At 35.3% G+C, this 13163-nt stretch overlaps 1 protein-coding gene across 1 annotated transcript in view; it reads left to right on the forward strand.

Annotated features, from left to right (window-relative positions):
* LOC124537358 (thrombospondin type-1 domain-containing protein 4-like) overlaps window positions 1-13163 on the forward strand; it is a 97707-nt gene that overhangs the window by 19812 nt on the left and 64732 nt on the right. The window contains exon 2 of the mRNA XM_047114185.1: window positions 10577-10823. Coding sequence (XP_046970141.1) covers window positions 10786-10823 — 38 coding nt within the window. The 5' untranslated portion in view covers window positions 10577-10785. The remainder of the gene's footprint in view (window positions 1-10576; window positions 10824-13163) is intronic.

Consider the following 13163-nt stretch of genomic DNA (forward strand, 5'->3'; position numbering starts at 1 on the left):
TAAGCTTGAGGGCTTTGTTGCATTTTAGTTTAAGTTATGTATCGATGAATTAAACTAAAACGACTTGAGTGTGTCAGTGTAATATTAAGTGTGCAATGTACAGAGTGTAAATCCAAAGTTTAATTTGATTTTTCTTTATTATGAGGCTATACGCGATAGGAATGTCAAATTCAGCTTGGGCTGTATTGACTAACGCTCCGTTAAAAAAATTATCAAAATCGGTCCCCCTAGTAAAAATTATGAGGTAACAAACATAAAAAAAATACAGACGAATTGATGACCTCCTCCTTTTTGAAGTCTGTTGAAATTTTTTATAAATTTACATGACAACACAAAATTGTACCTACCAAAATAAAGGGTCTCATAAATATCTGTCGTTGTCTAGAAATTTAATTACTAATATGATTTACTTTTCTCAGATAAATCGTAAAATTAGGGTATATCAATAGCCTACTCGGGGTCGAACCTGCGCCTTTGATGTCGTTAAGCGAATTTTACTACTTTTTTATGATTTAAGACCGATTGTACCTGTAATAACAATTGTTGACTCACCATTACTAAGCATTGCTGTTTGGCGGTAGAATATCTGATGTACCTATCCAGTACCTGTCTTCGAACTGACCAAAATGCTTCGCTGGGCTTTCCCAAAGATCTACCAAGTATATCGATGAAATATTAAAACTGTCAACTTTTAACAGGACAGCAGATAGATTTATTATATTCCTATAAAGTAAAGTAACATCCTCAAAGTTAAATCCTCGAAAGGATAAACACGTTGCATAATGTTGTCAGACAAACAGGCTTCTTCTAGATGTTACTACACCAATGAGCACGTGTTGAATACAATTATAAAACAGGATTTGTCTGCAACCTTCTGTGTAATCCACTGGTTACTCGCCTTATGTCACTATAGAGTGAGAAATAAAAAAAACACAAACGATTCGTTTATTTTTTTAATTAATTTCCCTATTCCATATACTCAGCTGTCATACGTAAGATTACAAGTATGTGCTTGACTTTTAATTAAAACAACAAATAGAGGACGAAGGACGACTTTCTCTTTAATAATTTATATTTGAACTCCTCATTAGTCGCGCTTAACGTGATTAATGATTGTATTTGATGATTGATTTAAAATTATAGATCATATTTTTGACCTCATAATTAAATACATCACTTTAAATATTCTAATACACTACAAAAAGTAAAGCTAAGTCGTATACTTTAATTTAGTATTAAATATTTATCATGTATTACTGCTATGTTTATCGAATATATTTCTTATGCTCTAATATGTATACATTTAAAGTTATATTATTGTATATAAGACAACAACAACAACAGCCTGTAAATTCCCACTGCTGGGCTAAAGGCCTCCTCTCCCTTAGAGGAGAAGGTATGGAACATATTCCACCACGCTATTCCAATGCGGGTTGGTGGAATACCCGTGTGGCAGAATTTCTATGAAATTTGTCAAGTGCAGGTTTCCTCACGATGTTTTCCATCTCGACTCTTTATATAAGACACAGAAGGCAAATAGGTCATCTGATGGTAAGTTATCTTCGTCTTCCATAATCACTGGCACTGATAGAAGTGTTCTATTAATTCTTTCAGTGCCAGTGCGCAGGGCGTCAAGCCGTTTGCCGTCACGGCGTACGGCACGGATTTCCTCCGAAAGCGTGCCAATTAGGTCACATAAAAATATACAGTTATGTATTACGTACGTAGGAGGTTCTGAGTTTCATTCATTTACAGTACAGTTTTTTATGTACCAACTTTGAATTATAAATATCTTATTTTATCATAATGGTTTAAAATCAAAAGAAACTTGAATGAACTATAAAATGTTATCAAATAACTTTGTACTTAAAGTAATAAAAAGTATGGCTTTAGACCACCTATACTGATGGTGAAAGTAGACGTGCCTACTTTAAATGCGATTCGGGAATTCGGTCTGAATGAATTGAATTAGGTTTGTGTTTTAAAAAGAAATCGTTAACATCGAAACAGTTATTTTTTTAACGATGTTCGCTTAGTATCTGTATTGTTTTGGTATTTATTGCGTATTGTAATACTTTGGTGACATCTTGGAACGAATGAAATTTTTAACGAATTTATGATACGATTAATTATATTTAATTAATGAGTAGGCTTTATACAATGCAATCTGATTAAAAAAATGATTACAAATTAAATTCTTCATTACCCAAACCATTAAAAAGTGATTTTTTTATTATTGCTTAATATACTAAGAAATATTTTAATAATTCACTGATTGTATTTATAAAATTGCTATTTTATATAACATAATAATAATAATAACTGGCAACCAACGAATACGTCAACATGTAAAAAATTGGGCTGTCACAAAATTATTCAAATAAATTTATTTAAAATAGTGTAAATCTGATTTTTAAAACTAAAAAAGTAAAATACAGACCTTTAGAGACCAACATAAAACAATAAAATATGCATACATACCAATATGAACAAATATACAAAAACAATCTGCAGAAAATGAAAGTGACAGTGTCAAAACACAATAAATAATGTAAAAATTCTAAGAATATGTTGACAAGAGCCAGACAACGAGCGCACAACAATCCATCCCCGGACCCGCCGCTCAGCTCCGCCTCGCAGGCACAGGACCCCGCACAAGGAAGTAGTCTGGTGTCTGCAGCTGCGTCGAGCTCGAGCGACGAGTACTTCTCCCCGCCGACGTCGCCAACACCTGTACGTCGAGCGGGGAGACGCCGGCCACCGACGGGCTTGGGAGCCAGAGGCCAACCGGTCTCGAACAGGGTCCCCGCTTCCGGTGGTGGTGTGCAGCGCATGCGATGGACACAACCCATTAATGAAAATGTCATGCGCGCATACTATGGGGCTACAAAGGGGGGAACTAACCTCACTGCGTACCGTGTTAGGATGCTCTCTCTGTTTCAGGCGCTTGAACCAGCTGTCAACGTCTCGGCTCAACGACTATCGGATCAGGTGCGAGTCATTCTGCGTAACAACAGGCTGAGTGACACCGTACTTGATCGGATTCGCTCGGAAACATATAATAGCGATGTCACTTCTGGCCCGTCAACGCCCGTGGTTGAGGAACCACTTCCTGCAATACCACAGGGCCCAGAACATGATGATGAGGGTGGTGGTGACATGGCTATTACAAAAAGTAAGTACAGTGATCATTTGAGGAGCGCACTGGGGGATGCGATTCGGGAGTATCGTAACACTCCCGCTGAGCTTAGGCCACGTTTGCCACGTTTACCCATGACTAAACGGAATAGGGACCTAGTGTGCACTCTGGATTCACTGCTCGCAGATTATTTTGAGAGCAGTGAAAATCTCGAGGATACGCACTCAATTCTGTTTTGTGCGGCTGTTGCAGCATGTCGTGTAGCTGGTGTTACATTTGAAGACACCGAACGTGCTACACGACCAAAGGCTGTTGCATCGGCCTGGCAGAGCAGGATTGAGAAACGTATTAATGAGACCAGAGTGCTCATTGGAAAACTATATTGTTTTAAGGAAGGGAATACGCGTCCACGTGTAATGCGTTTCGTGGGGCGGGCGTTCTTGGGAACTGGTATCGGTCCGCAAGAATATCCATCCCATGTCGTGGAGCGTATTGACTTCCTAAAACAAAAAGTTTATGCATGGGCAAGCCGCATCCGTCGGTACAGGCGGCGAGTGGACCGTTATCACTTGAATCGCAAATTCCAGAGCGATCAAAGGTGGGTGTACAGAACGTGGGAGCGACTCGACCAGGATGTGAGCGATGGGTGCCGCCCAGATGATGATGCCACGAATACATTTTGGCGCAACATCTGGTCGGTGCCCGTCGACCACATTGAAGGTGATTGGATGCTGGAGGTCAGGCAAGCGTGCGAGCCTTTGGAAGTGATGGGAAAAATTTCCATTGCTTCTGAAGATGTAGCTGCTGCAGTTCGATCCGTTGCCAACTGGAAGTCTCCGGGACCGGACGGGCTGCAAAACTTCTGGCTAAAATGGCTGCGCAGCTCGCATGAATGCTTGGCATCCCAGTTCCAGTCAGCTCTAGAGTCTGGGTCGCTACCACAGTTCCTTACCACCGGAGTCACCCACCTGCTCCATAAGTCAGGTAGTGCAACGGATCCTAAAAATTATAGACCGATTACTTGTTTACCGACGGTCTATAAGCTCCTTGCCGCCATTCTGAGAGATAAGATTAATAGTCACATACAGAATAATAGTATTTTGTCTGTCTCTCAGAATGGATGTAGGGGTGGATCACGAGGCACTAAGGAGCTACTCCTCATTGATATGACCATTAGCCAACAGGTTCGTCGTTCTCGAAAGAGTCTGTCGACATGCTGGATAGATTACAAGAAGGCCTATGATTCCGTGCCGCATACATGGCTCTTGAGGGTGCTGGAGTTGTATAAATTAGATACAACTCTATGCAGTTTCTTGAGATCATGTATGGGGCAATGGCGGACAGTCCTTCGCTATCCAGGATGCCGAAAGATTCATGGTAATGACGAACCGATAAGGATTGAGCGGGGAATATTCCAGGGCGATAGTTTGAGTCCATTGTGGTTTTGTTTAGCCTTGAACCCCCTAAGTACTCTCTTGGAGAGTTCAAGGCTAGGCTATCGTTTGCGGAGAGGAGGTAAAGTAATATCCCACCTACTTTACATGGATGACTTAAAGCTCTTTGCACCTTCAGATTCAGAACTAATGGAGTTACTAAAGGTAACAGAAACTTTTAGTAATTCTATTAGAATGGAATTTGGAGTTGACAAATGCGCGGTTATGCATGTAAAGCGAGGAGAGATTATGGAATCTGACGGATTACAACTTTCAGATTCCATAAACTTTAAGTCACTGTCCGCAAACGAATCATACAAATACTTGGGTATGTCGGAAGCGTTAGGCATCAATGTGACCGACATGAAACAATCATTGCAGGAGCGTTTCTTTGGTCGCTTGAAAAAGGTACTCAAAAGTCTTTTATCAGGTGGCAATAAGGTTCGCGCCTTCAATGGTTGGGTCATGCCGGTCTTGATGTACTCTTTCGGCATACTCAAGTGGACTCAAAAAGAACTAGACGCCTTGGATAGGAAAGTCCGTGTCCTGCTGACTGCATATCGAATGCATCATCCTCGGTCTTCGGTGATGAGATTGTACATCCCACGGAGATGTGGTGGCCGTGGCTTTTTAAATGCCAAGACCCTACATAACCGTGAGGTATACAAACTCAGGGAGTATTTTCTCCACACTGACTTGGATATGCACCGAGATGTAGTTACAATGGACAAGGGACTAACTCCGCTCTCTTTAGGCAAAGAGAACTGGCACAAACCTGTAGTACTAAGTACTGAGAACCGCAAGGAGGTATGGAAGAGCAAGGAGTTACACGGACGCTTCTATCGGGCCCTTCATGGACCCGATGTGGACTTTATGGCGTCCGTAACTTGGCTACGGTTCGGTAACCTATTTGGTGAAACCGAAGGTTTTGTCTGTGCGATTATGGATGAAGTTATCATGACGAACAATTACCGGAGGTATATTGTGAGGGATGGCACGGTGGACATATGTCGGGCGTGTCACACTCCGGGCGAATCCCTTAGACATATTATTTCCGGTTGTTCTCGTCTTGCTAACGGAGAGTATTTGCACAGACATAATCAAGTGGCCAAGATTATCCATCAACAACTTGCACTTCGATACGGTCTTGTGGTATCAGAGGTACCATACTACAAGTATGTGCCCGACCCAGTTCTCGAGAATGGTCATATCACACTGTACTGGGACCGATCTATAATCACTGACAGGACTGTTGTCGCCAACAAGCCTGATATAGTGGTGATAGATCGGTCAGAGCGCCGCACGATAATTGTTGACATCACCATCCCTCATGACGAGAATCTCGTGAAAGCTGAGAAGGATAAACAAATAAAATATCTTGACTTAGCTCACGAGGTTGTCGACATGTGGGATGTGGATACAGCAGTTATTGTGCCGATAGTTGTTTCAGCGAATGGCCTAATGGCCAAGAGCCTCGACCAAAATCTTAAGAGACTCTCGTTAGACAGCTGGGTCAAGGGCCTGATACAGAAGGCAGTACTCCTCGGCACGGCTCGTATTGTGAGGAAGTTCCTCTCTCTGGAGCCCTGACCACCGGTGGCTTGGACCCTGTTCCCGCCACTTGTTGGCCTCTGTATTTTATATTTTTAAATATATTTTATACATATGTTTGTATTTTATATTTAAAAATGTAATATAATATGAGTAAAAATAAATAATAATATATAGTTGCTATTTTATATTTTTAATAAACTAAAATAAAAATTAGGCCATTGAAAAAAATATTTATCTTCTTTTTGTCTTAGTAAAGAACAGTTTTTAAAAAGATTTTTAGTACCTTAAAAAAAAAAACAGTTTATTTTAGTAAATTATATTGTATATTGTAATGAAGAAACTTAGAAATTAAGTTAAGCTTAAATATTTTTTAATGAGTCGAGATGGCCCAGTGGTTAGAACGCGTGCATCTAAACCGATGATTGCGGGTTCAAACCCAGGCAAGCACCGCTGATTCATGTGCTTAATTTGTCTTTATAATTCATCTCGTGCTCAGCGGTGAAGGAAAACATCGTGAGGAAACCTGCATGTGACAAATTTCAAAGAAATTCTGCCACATGTGTATTCCACCAACCCGCATTGGAACAGCGTGGTGGAATATGTTCCAAACCTTCTCGTCAAAGGGAGCGGAGGCCTTTAGCCCAGCAGTGGGAAATTTACAGGCTGTTGTTGTTGTTGTTGTTGTAAATATTTTTTTGGGAATAGCAATGACTTTAGACAGTTTTAGACAGTTTTGTAGAAAACTTTATATGTACATGTACGTCTAATAAAAAAGTTTATGAACGAGGAAGTACTCTAAAGGAGTATTATTAAACAGTAAAATTAAACAGGGTTAAAATTCTACGTAACAAACATTGATTGCCATCGACGTTTATCGTTCACGGAACAATTGAATGACGAATGCGATTTTTACGTCCCCACTAAATGATTCATTCCTTATAATTACTCATTCATTCGCGAGGTATTTATTGCTAAACAATTTGTCTGTTTGTATTGCCGGGATATTAATATTTAACATCTCTGTTAGAACTGTAATAAAACATAGCATGACAAATTATTGTTTAAGTTTATTTATTTTATTTTTTTAAACTTTTATTATAAACATGTTTACGTTAATAGGAAATGAACATTTTTTTTTATTTTTTTATGGTATAGGTTGGCGGACGAGCATATGGGCCACCTGATGGTAAGTGGTCACCATCGCCCATAGACATTAACGCTGTAAGAATTATTAACTATTCCTTACATCGTCAATGTGCCACCAACCTTGGGAACTAAGATGTTATGTCCCTTGTGCCTGTAGTTACACTTACAATTTCACTCACCCTTCAGACCGGAACACAACAATACTGAGTACTGTTGTTTGGCGGTAGAATAACTGATGAGTGGGTGGTACCTACCCAGACGGGCTTGCACAAAGCCCTACCACCAAGTAAAATTATATATAGAATAAAACATAAAACTATTACAAATATTAATCTATTTCTTGTTAAGAATAGTTTCATTGATGCTTTGTATAATATATTTTTAGCTTAAGCAATGATTATTAAAATTATAAAATTAAATAGTATTTACGTAAAAACTATTCAACGCTAAATGATAATTAAGATTTTTATTTGTAAGAAGAATTAAATTACAAATTTAAGTCTTGCAATTTGAATGACGTATGTTTTTGAATAGACATAAATTTCATGAAAAACGTACACATCGTAAGCGGAGTATTAATCTTAATACAAAATAGAACATTGTTGTTATTAATTTATATTATATTCTACAAAACCACAACATAGTTAAGATAGTTCAAAAAATACTTAGAATTAATTAACGATTAGGGGAGGAGAATAGATAAATTGGCTACTAATATAAATACATGTATGTATTGTATATAATGTATATAAACGAATAAACATACGTAGTACATGAACAATACATATAATATACTGAAAATATATGAACAAAATTGGACTAATATTACAAATTTTCGGTTTTACTATACTAAGTACTAACGCCACCGCGCCAAATAAAAACTGTTTTTGCAAATTTTCTAAACTATGTTTTATCACATGAAATTACTATCGATGCTGAAAATGCCAATGATTGATGACCAAATTAATATAATATAATAAATGACCAAACTAATATTACATATATGACTAAAATTAAAAACGAAAACTATTATATATTTCATCATTATTTTGTGAATGTTACAGCTAAAACTATTTGCAAGATTTTATAAAAGTACTGAATTTGACTAATTGTAGTTTCTGAGTATATGTGAATAATTTTAATTTATATTACTTATCGATTAATTTGATATAAGGCACGTTTACATGTATGAACTTTGGGCGCAATTCCAAGATAGTCCTCTGGAATTCACTTGGTTATTGTATGGGAGTAATCCATCCTCATAGCCGGCATGGGAACGACCGGTGTCCAGTCGACAAAAGTCACTATACCTATGCGCGCGTTTCCCATAGTTCCATAGGGTCCTATAGGCGGGAATTTCAAAACGAAATTGTAATAATTTATCATATGCGTCGCGAGTTTTTCTGTTGTTTTTCTTTGTTTTGCATATTAATTTTTTAAGGTAAGCATTTGTGGTACAAAATAATTATAACTTTTTTAACGAATTGTTAGCTTAATTTTGCAATCTTATGGAAAATATGTATATTGACCATATACTCGAACATTTCATTAATAAAATATTAAGACATATTTGTTTGTATGTTATGATAAATATGGTGTGTTTTTTTCATATTATTTTATTAATATTTTTATTGAAGTTTATATTTTTTTTACAAATTAATATTCTTGTAACAATTATTTCCCTGTTCTTATTAAATGTAGTTTTAAATTTTGATCAAGTGTGAGTGCAATTGTGTATTGAGGGTTCCGTATTAGTATACGTATTATTGATACAAAATTGGTAGTCATTTACATATGTGATATGTACTGTACCTGTTTTTGTGTATTGAACAGAAAGTAAATAAAGATAGCTTCTAATTATTATTATATTCAACCATTCATGCTCTACCATTACTTGAACGAACTCTGTATACAAAGTGTTCTTAGCAGTATGGCCCTAACTTTTCAATACACAAAGTACGAAGATGAAAGAACATCGGTTTTATACTGAGGTGACCTATTTCCCTTCAACTTTGTTTACCTTCGCGTTGGAGATACAATGGTTTAGCTGTATTCATATCAGATAGTAACTGTTTTAATACAATTTTAGTTTTTGCTTCAATAAGTGAAGATTATTTTAATATTCTTAATATATTTTTGTGTCAATATTTATTTGATTTTATATTCGACACTGTGCTATTAAAATATTTTTTATCATTTAAAAAATAAGTGACGCACTACATATATTTAAATTGTTTTCCGAAATTCTTAAATTACGTTAAAATTTCATTATAGTTTAATGTGTTATATAATTAATAGAATAAAAATATATATCTATATACACAGTACATATTAAATTATATACAATATCGAATAATAAAAAACCAGCGTTTCTATTAAATATTGAAAGGGGTGACGAGATAATTTGCAATCTATTTCATCCGCTTAACGCCGTCGCTTCAACAGTATGCCCAAATTTAATCTGATAAGCTATCCAGTTCAACACAGTGACACAGTGCAAGGTGTCGTAATAGTTTGGTAACACCTAACTCTATACACGAATGTGTTTACCAGCGCTGTTGACACGCTGATAATGTCTAAGGCACGAAAACAAACATTATTCGGATGATTCTCAGCTACGCTTTTGTTGTGGAAAAGCTACTATTATAGTTAAATTAACAACGTATTGAGTCTATGTAAATTTATTGTTGTTGTGATATTAAATTTCGTTTAGTATGTTAGGTCATTGAACTTATTATGTATGTTCAAGCGACTGAAATTATATTGTAACTTTGTGTGTTTGTTATAAATAAGAAAAATATATGTATTTTTTTTCAATTCTTTTTATTACTAATTATTACTTTACTTAATAAAAATGAAATAAAATAATAACTAACAGTTTAAGAGTATAAAAAAAAAAACAACAATATATATATATAAACGTAGATTCTCGTTTGATGACTATTTTAATGTACAAACATGTGTATATTATCTGTAGTCAAAATAAAAACTCTTATAATTTCTTAATATTATACTTCTTTCCGCCATATCGTCCAATACCGTCATATTTTTTTATTTATAATTTAGATAGCATTATATTTTACAAGGACATTCTTCAGATGAAAAGTTTAAGGATTGTTTATTATGTTATATAAATAAAATTTAAGAGGATTTTATTTACGACGCCATTTTCTTTTCGCTAAAGCATTTATACAATTACAATATTTAATAATTTTAAAACTAATAATTTCTTAGGCTATTGAATTATAATTAATTTGTATTTTTCTTCTTTTTTAATAGATTAACGTATTTTTCTTTGTTACAGATAGAAGCTGCAAACGCAAGTCGAAGCAATCGTGTTTGGAATTAATGGAATATGAAATGATTAAACGCGGTGTTACGTGAATAAAAATAATGACAGTAATTACATATGATATATTGCAAGTAATATAGAATAGGTAGCTTAATAGTGTAACTAAAATGGACACGAGTAATTTAATTTTCAAAGTATTCATAAGTTAATAGTGACTTAAAATGGAGAGGCAAAAGTTTGAGGGACGGGAATTTTTTTGGTAAGTTTTTTTTTACGTGAATAATTTTTTGCCTAAGGTTTTATATATTATTACAAGTGATAATCTCTGTATTTATTTTTCCATTTATCTCGTCGCTTATGTGGCTATATTCTTAGATAGATCTCAAACTACTTATATTGTAAAATCTTGCCAAAATGTCGCATTTCTTGACTTCCTTTCTTAACTTGTTCTTGAGTTTCTTGACTATTGTTCTCGATAATTCTACATTCTACATTCGTAGTCATGGCATATTTATACTATTATTAACCTTGTAAAGAGATAAAAGTGTTGGTAAGCATCTACTTGAGTAGATATATTAAAGTTTCGATTTTCCTGTGTCATTTTGAATTTATTTTTTTGTGTTGATAAAATTAATCAGATAATTTTGTGAAGTGAATACGATATACTGAAGTTTTATCAAAAGCACTCTGATACGTACGATTTCATCCACACTAAATTCTTATGCTTCATGTCTGGGCAATCTAGCGCAAAGTCATTTTTGCTACTGAAAATTTTTGATACAAAAAACTCTCCCCGGAGTTTGCTGGCACTTCAGAAACATATAATCTGTCCGTTAGACCAACGCTTGTAATTTAAGAGAACAATAATAAAAGGGCACGGCCATTGGCTTAAATTGTGTATTAGTGAAAATAGGAAAGCTACAAGTTAGTTTAGGTAACATTTTCATATTCTGAATGAAATTTTCTCCGTATTTTGCGAAGTGAAAGTGTACTGTAGTTGTTTGAAAAAGCTATAATATATTGTCAATATTAGGTATAGTACGACACAACTTAGATGTAGCATCGGCACATTCAATAAAACCGATTACTGCCGATTTATACAGCCAATAGACAATACAACAATATCCACCATATATCACCATTTAACGCTATTCGTCGCTATAGATTCACGTAAAATCGACGTGTCAAATTGACGAAAATATTAGGTCATATGATATTAAGTATAAGTTATTACGTTTGAGTAAAGATCATATCCACATAATAAATAAATACTTAACTCGGATTTGATTGGTTTTACGAATTTTGCTGATACTACATCTAAGTTGTGTCGTACTATACATGGTTGTCGTTTACGGTGAATTTATGGCTTTAGTGACATGGGGGTACCCGCAACTTAATCGAATGCATTGAATAAACAGTTGCTAGAAATTTACTATGAAATTGCTGTTTTGAAGGAAATCATTTTATTCATCAAATAAATAAATAAATATTGGAGAACATCACATACATACTCTGGTCACAATGTAAGTAGCTAAAGCTCTTGGTGTATAAAAAAATCAGAAATAACGACGGTACCACAAACACCCAGACCCAAGACAACATAGAAAACTAATGAATGTTCTACATCGACTCCGGGAATCGAACCCGGGACCTTGGAGTGGCGTACCGTACGTACGTGTACACACTACTCGACAACGTAGGTCGTCAAAATCAAACTTTATAGTACACCTTTATAGTATTAGTAAGAAAATACCGTATTTGACGACAATGGCAGATAGAGCGTGTTAAACTAGTCTAACAGTGCGAGTTTAATCCCGAGCAAGTCAAACTGTTCTTTTATTTAAATACTTAATTCAAAATTAATTCTAATTAATCAACTTAATTGAAAATATATAAGGTATATAATTTGTATTAAATTCTGCGTCAGAACAGTGTGGTGGATTAATTTCCCCAAGACTTGAAGAGAGCCTTGAAATATTTATTTAGCATTAGACAGACCATATAACGGGGAAGGTTTATAGGCTGCGCTAAATCACGCTCCGATTTACGGAGGCGGACCACGATCAAATATTATAAGTCACTTTTACATGTAATTAAAAAAAAAACACTTTATATATAAAACCATAATGTATCTTCGGTCTCAGATTTCTTGATAGTGTATAAAGAGCCTTATAAAATAATTAAGTCGACAAAAGCACAAAATAAATATTCCGTTCTATGCCATGTACTATTAAACATGATATAAGTAGGTTTTCATTCATTTGTTTCAAACTAATACCACACAGGCAAGATCCCACGTCAGTTTGTACAAGTCTTGCATCAAACAATCTGGCCACAGTAAGCGTGTTTGCGTTCAACAAATATTTTTACACGCTCAAACGGTAAACTTTTTGTGATCACTCGAAACTCCTTGGAGAGTAAATGTAAACAGAAATTATACACCATTCATAGAGCACGCGCTTTAAAAGGATTAAAAAAATAAGGCGAGGATCGTAATGTTTTTATAAGCGTATGAATATTTCATTGAAGAAATCGTTGAGATGAGATTTGCTTTTATAATTCTTAAAGGAATTTAGTTATTGTTTTATTTAAAAACAGT

This window comes from Vanessa cardui, chromosome 18 (assembly GCF_905220365.1).
Source record: "Vanessa cardui chromosome 18, ilVanCard2.1, whole genome shotgun sequence".
NCBI lineage: Eukaryota > Metazoa > Arthropoda > Insecta > Lepidoptera > Nymphalidae > Vanessa > Vanessa cardui.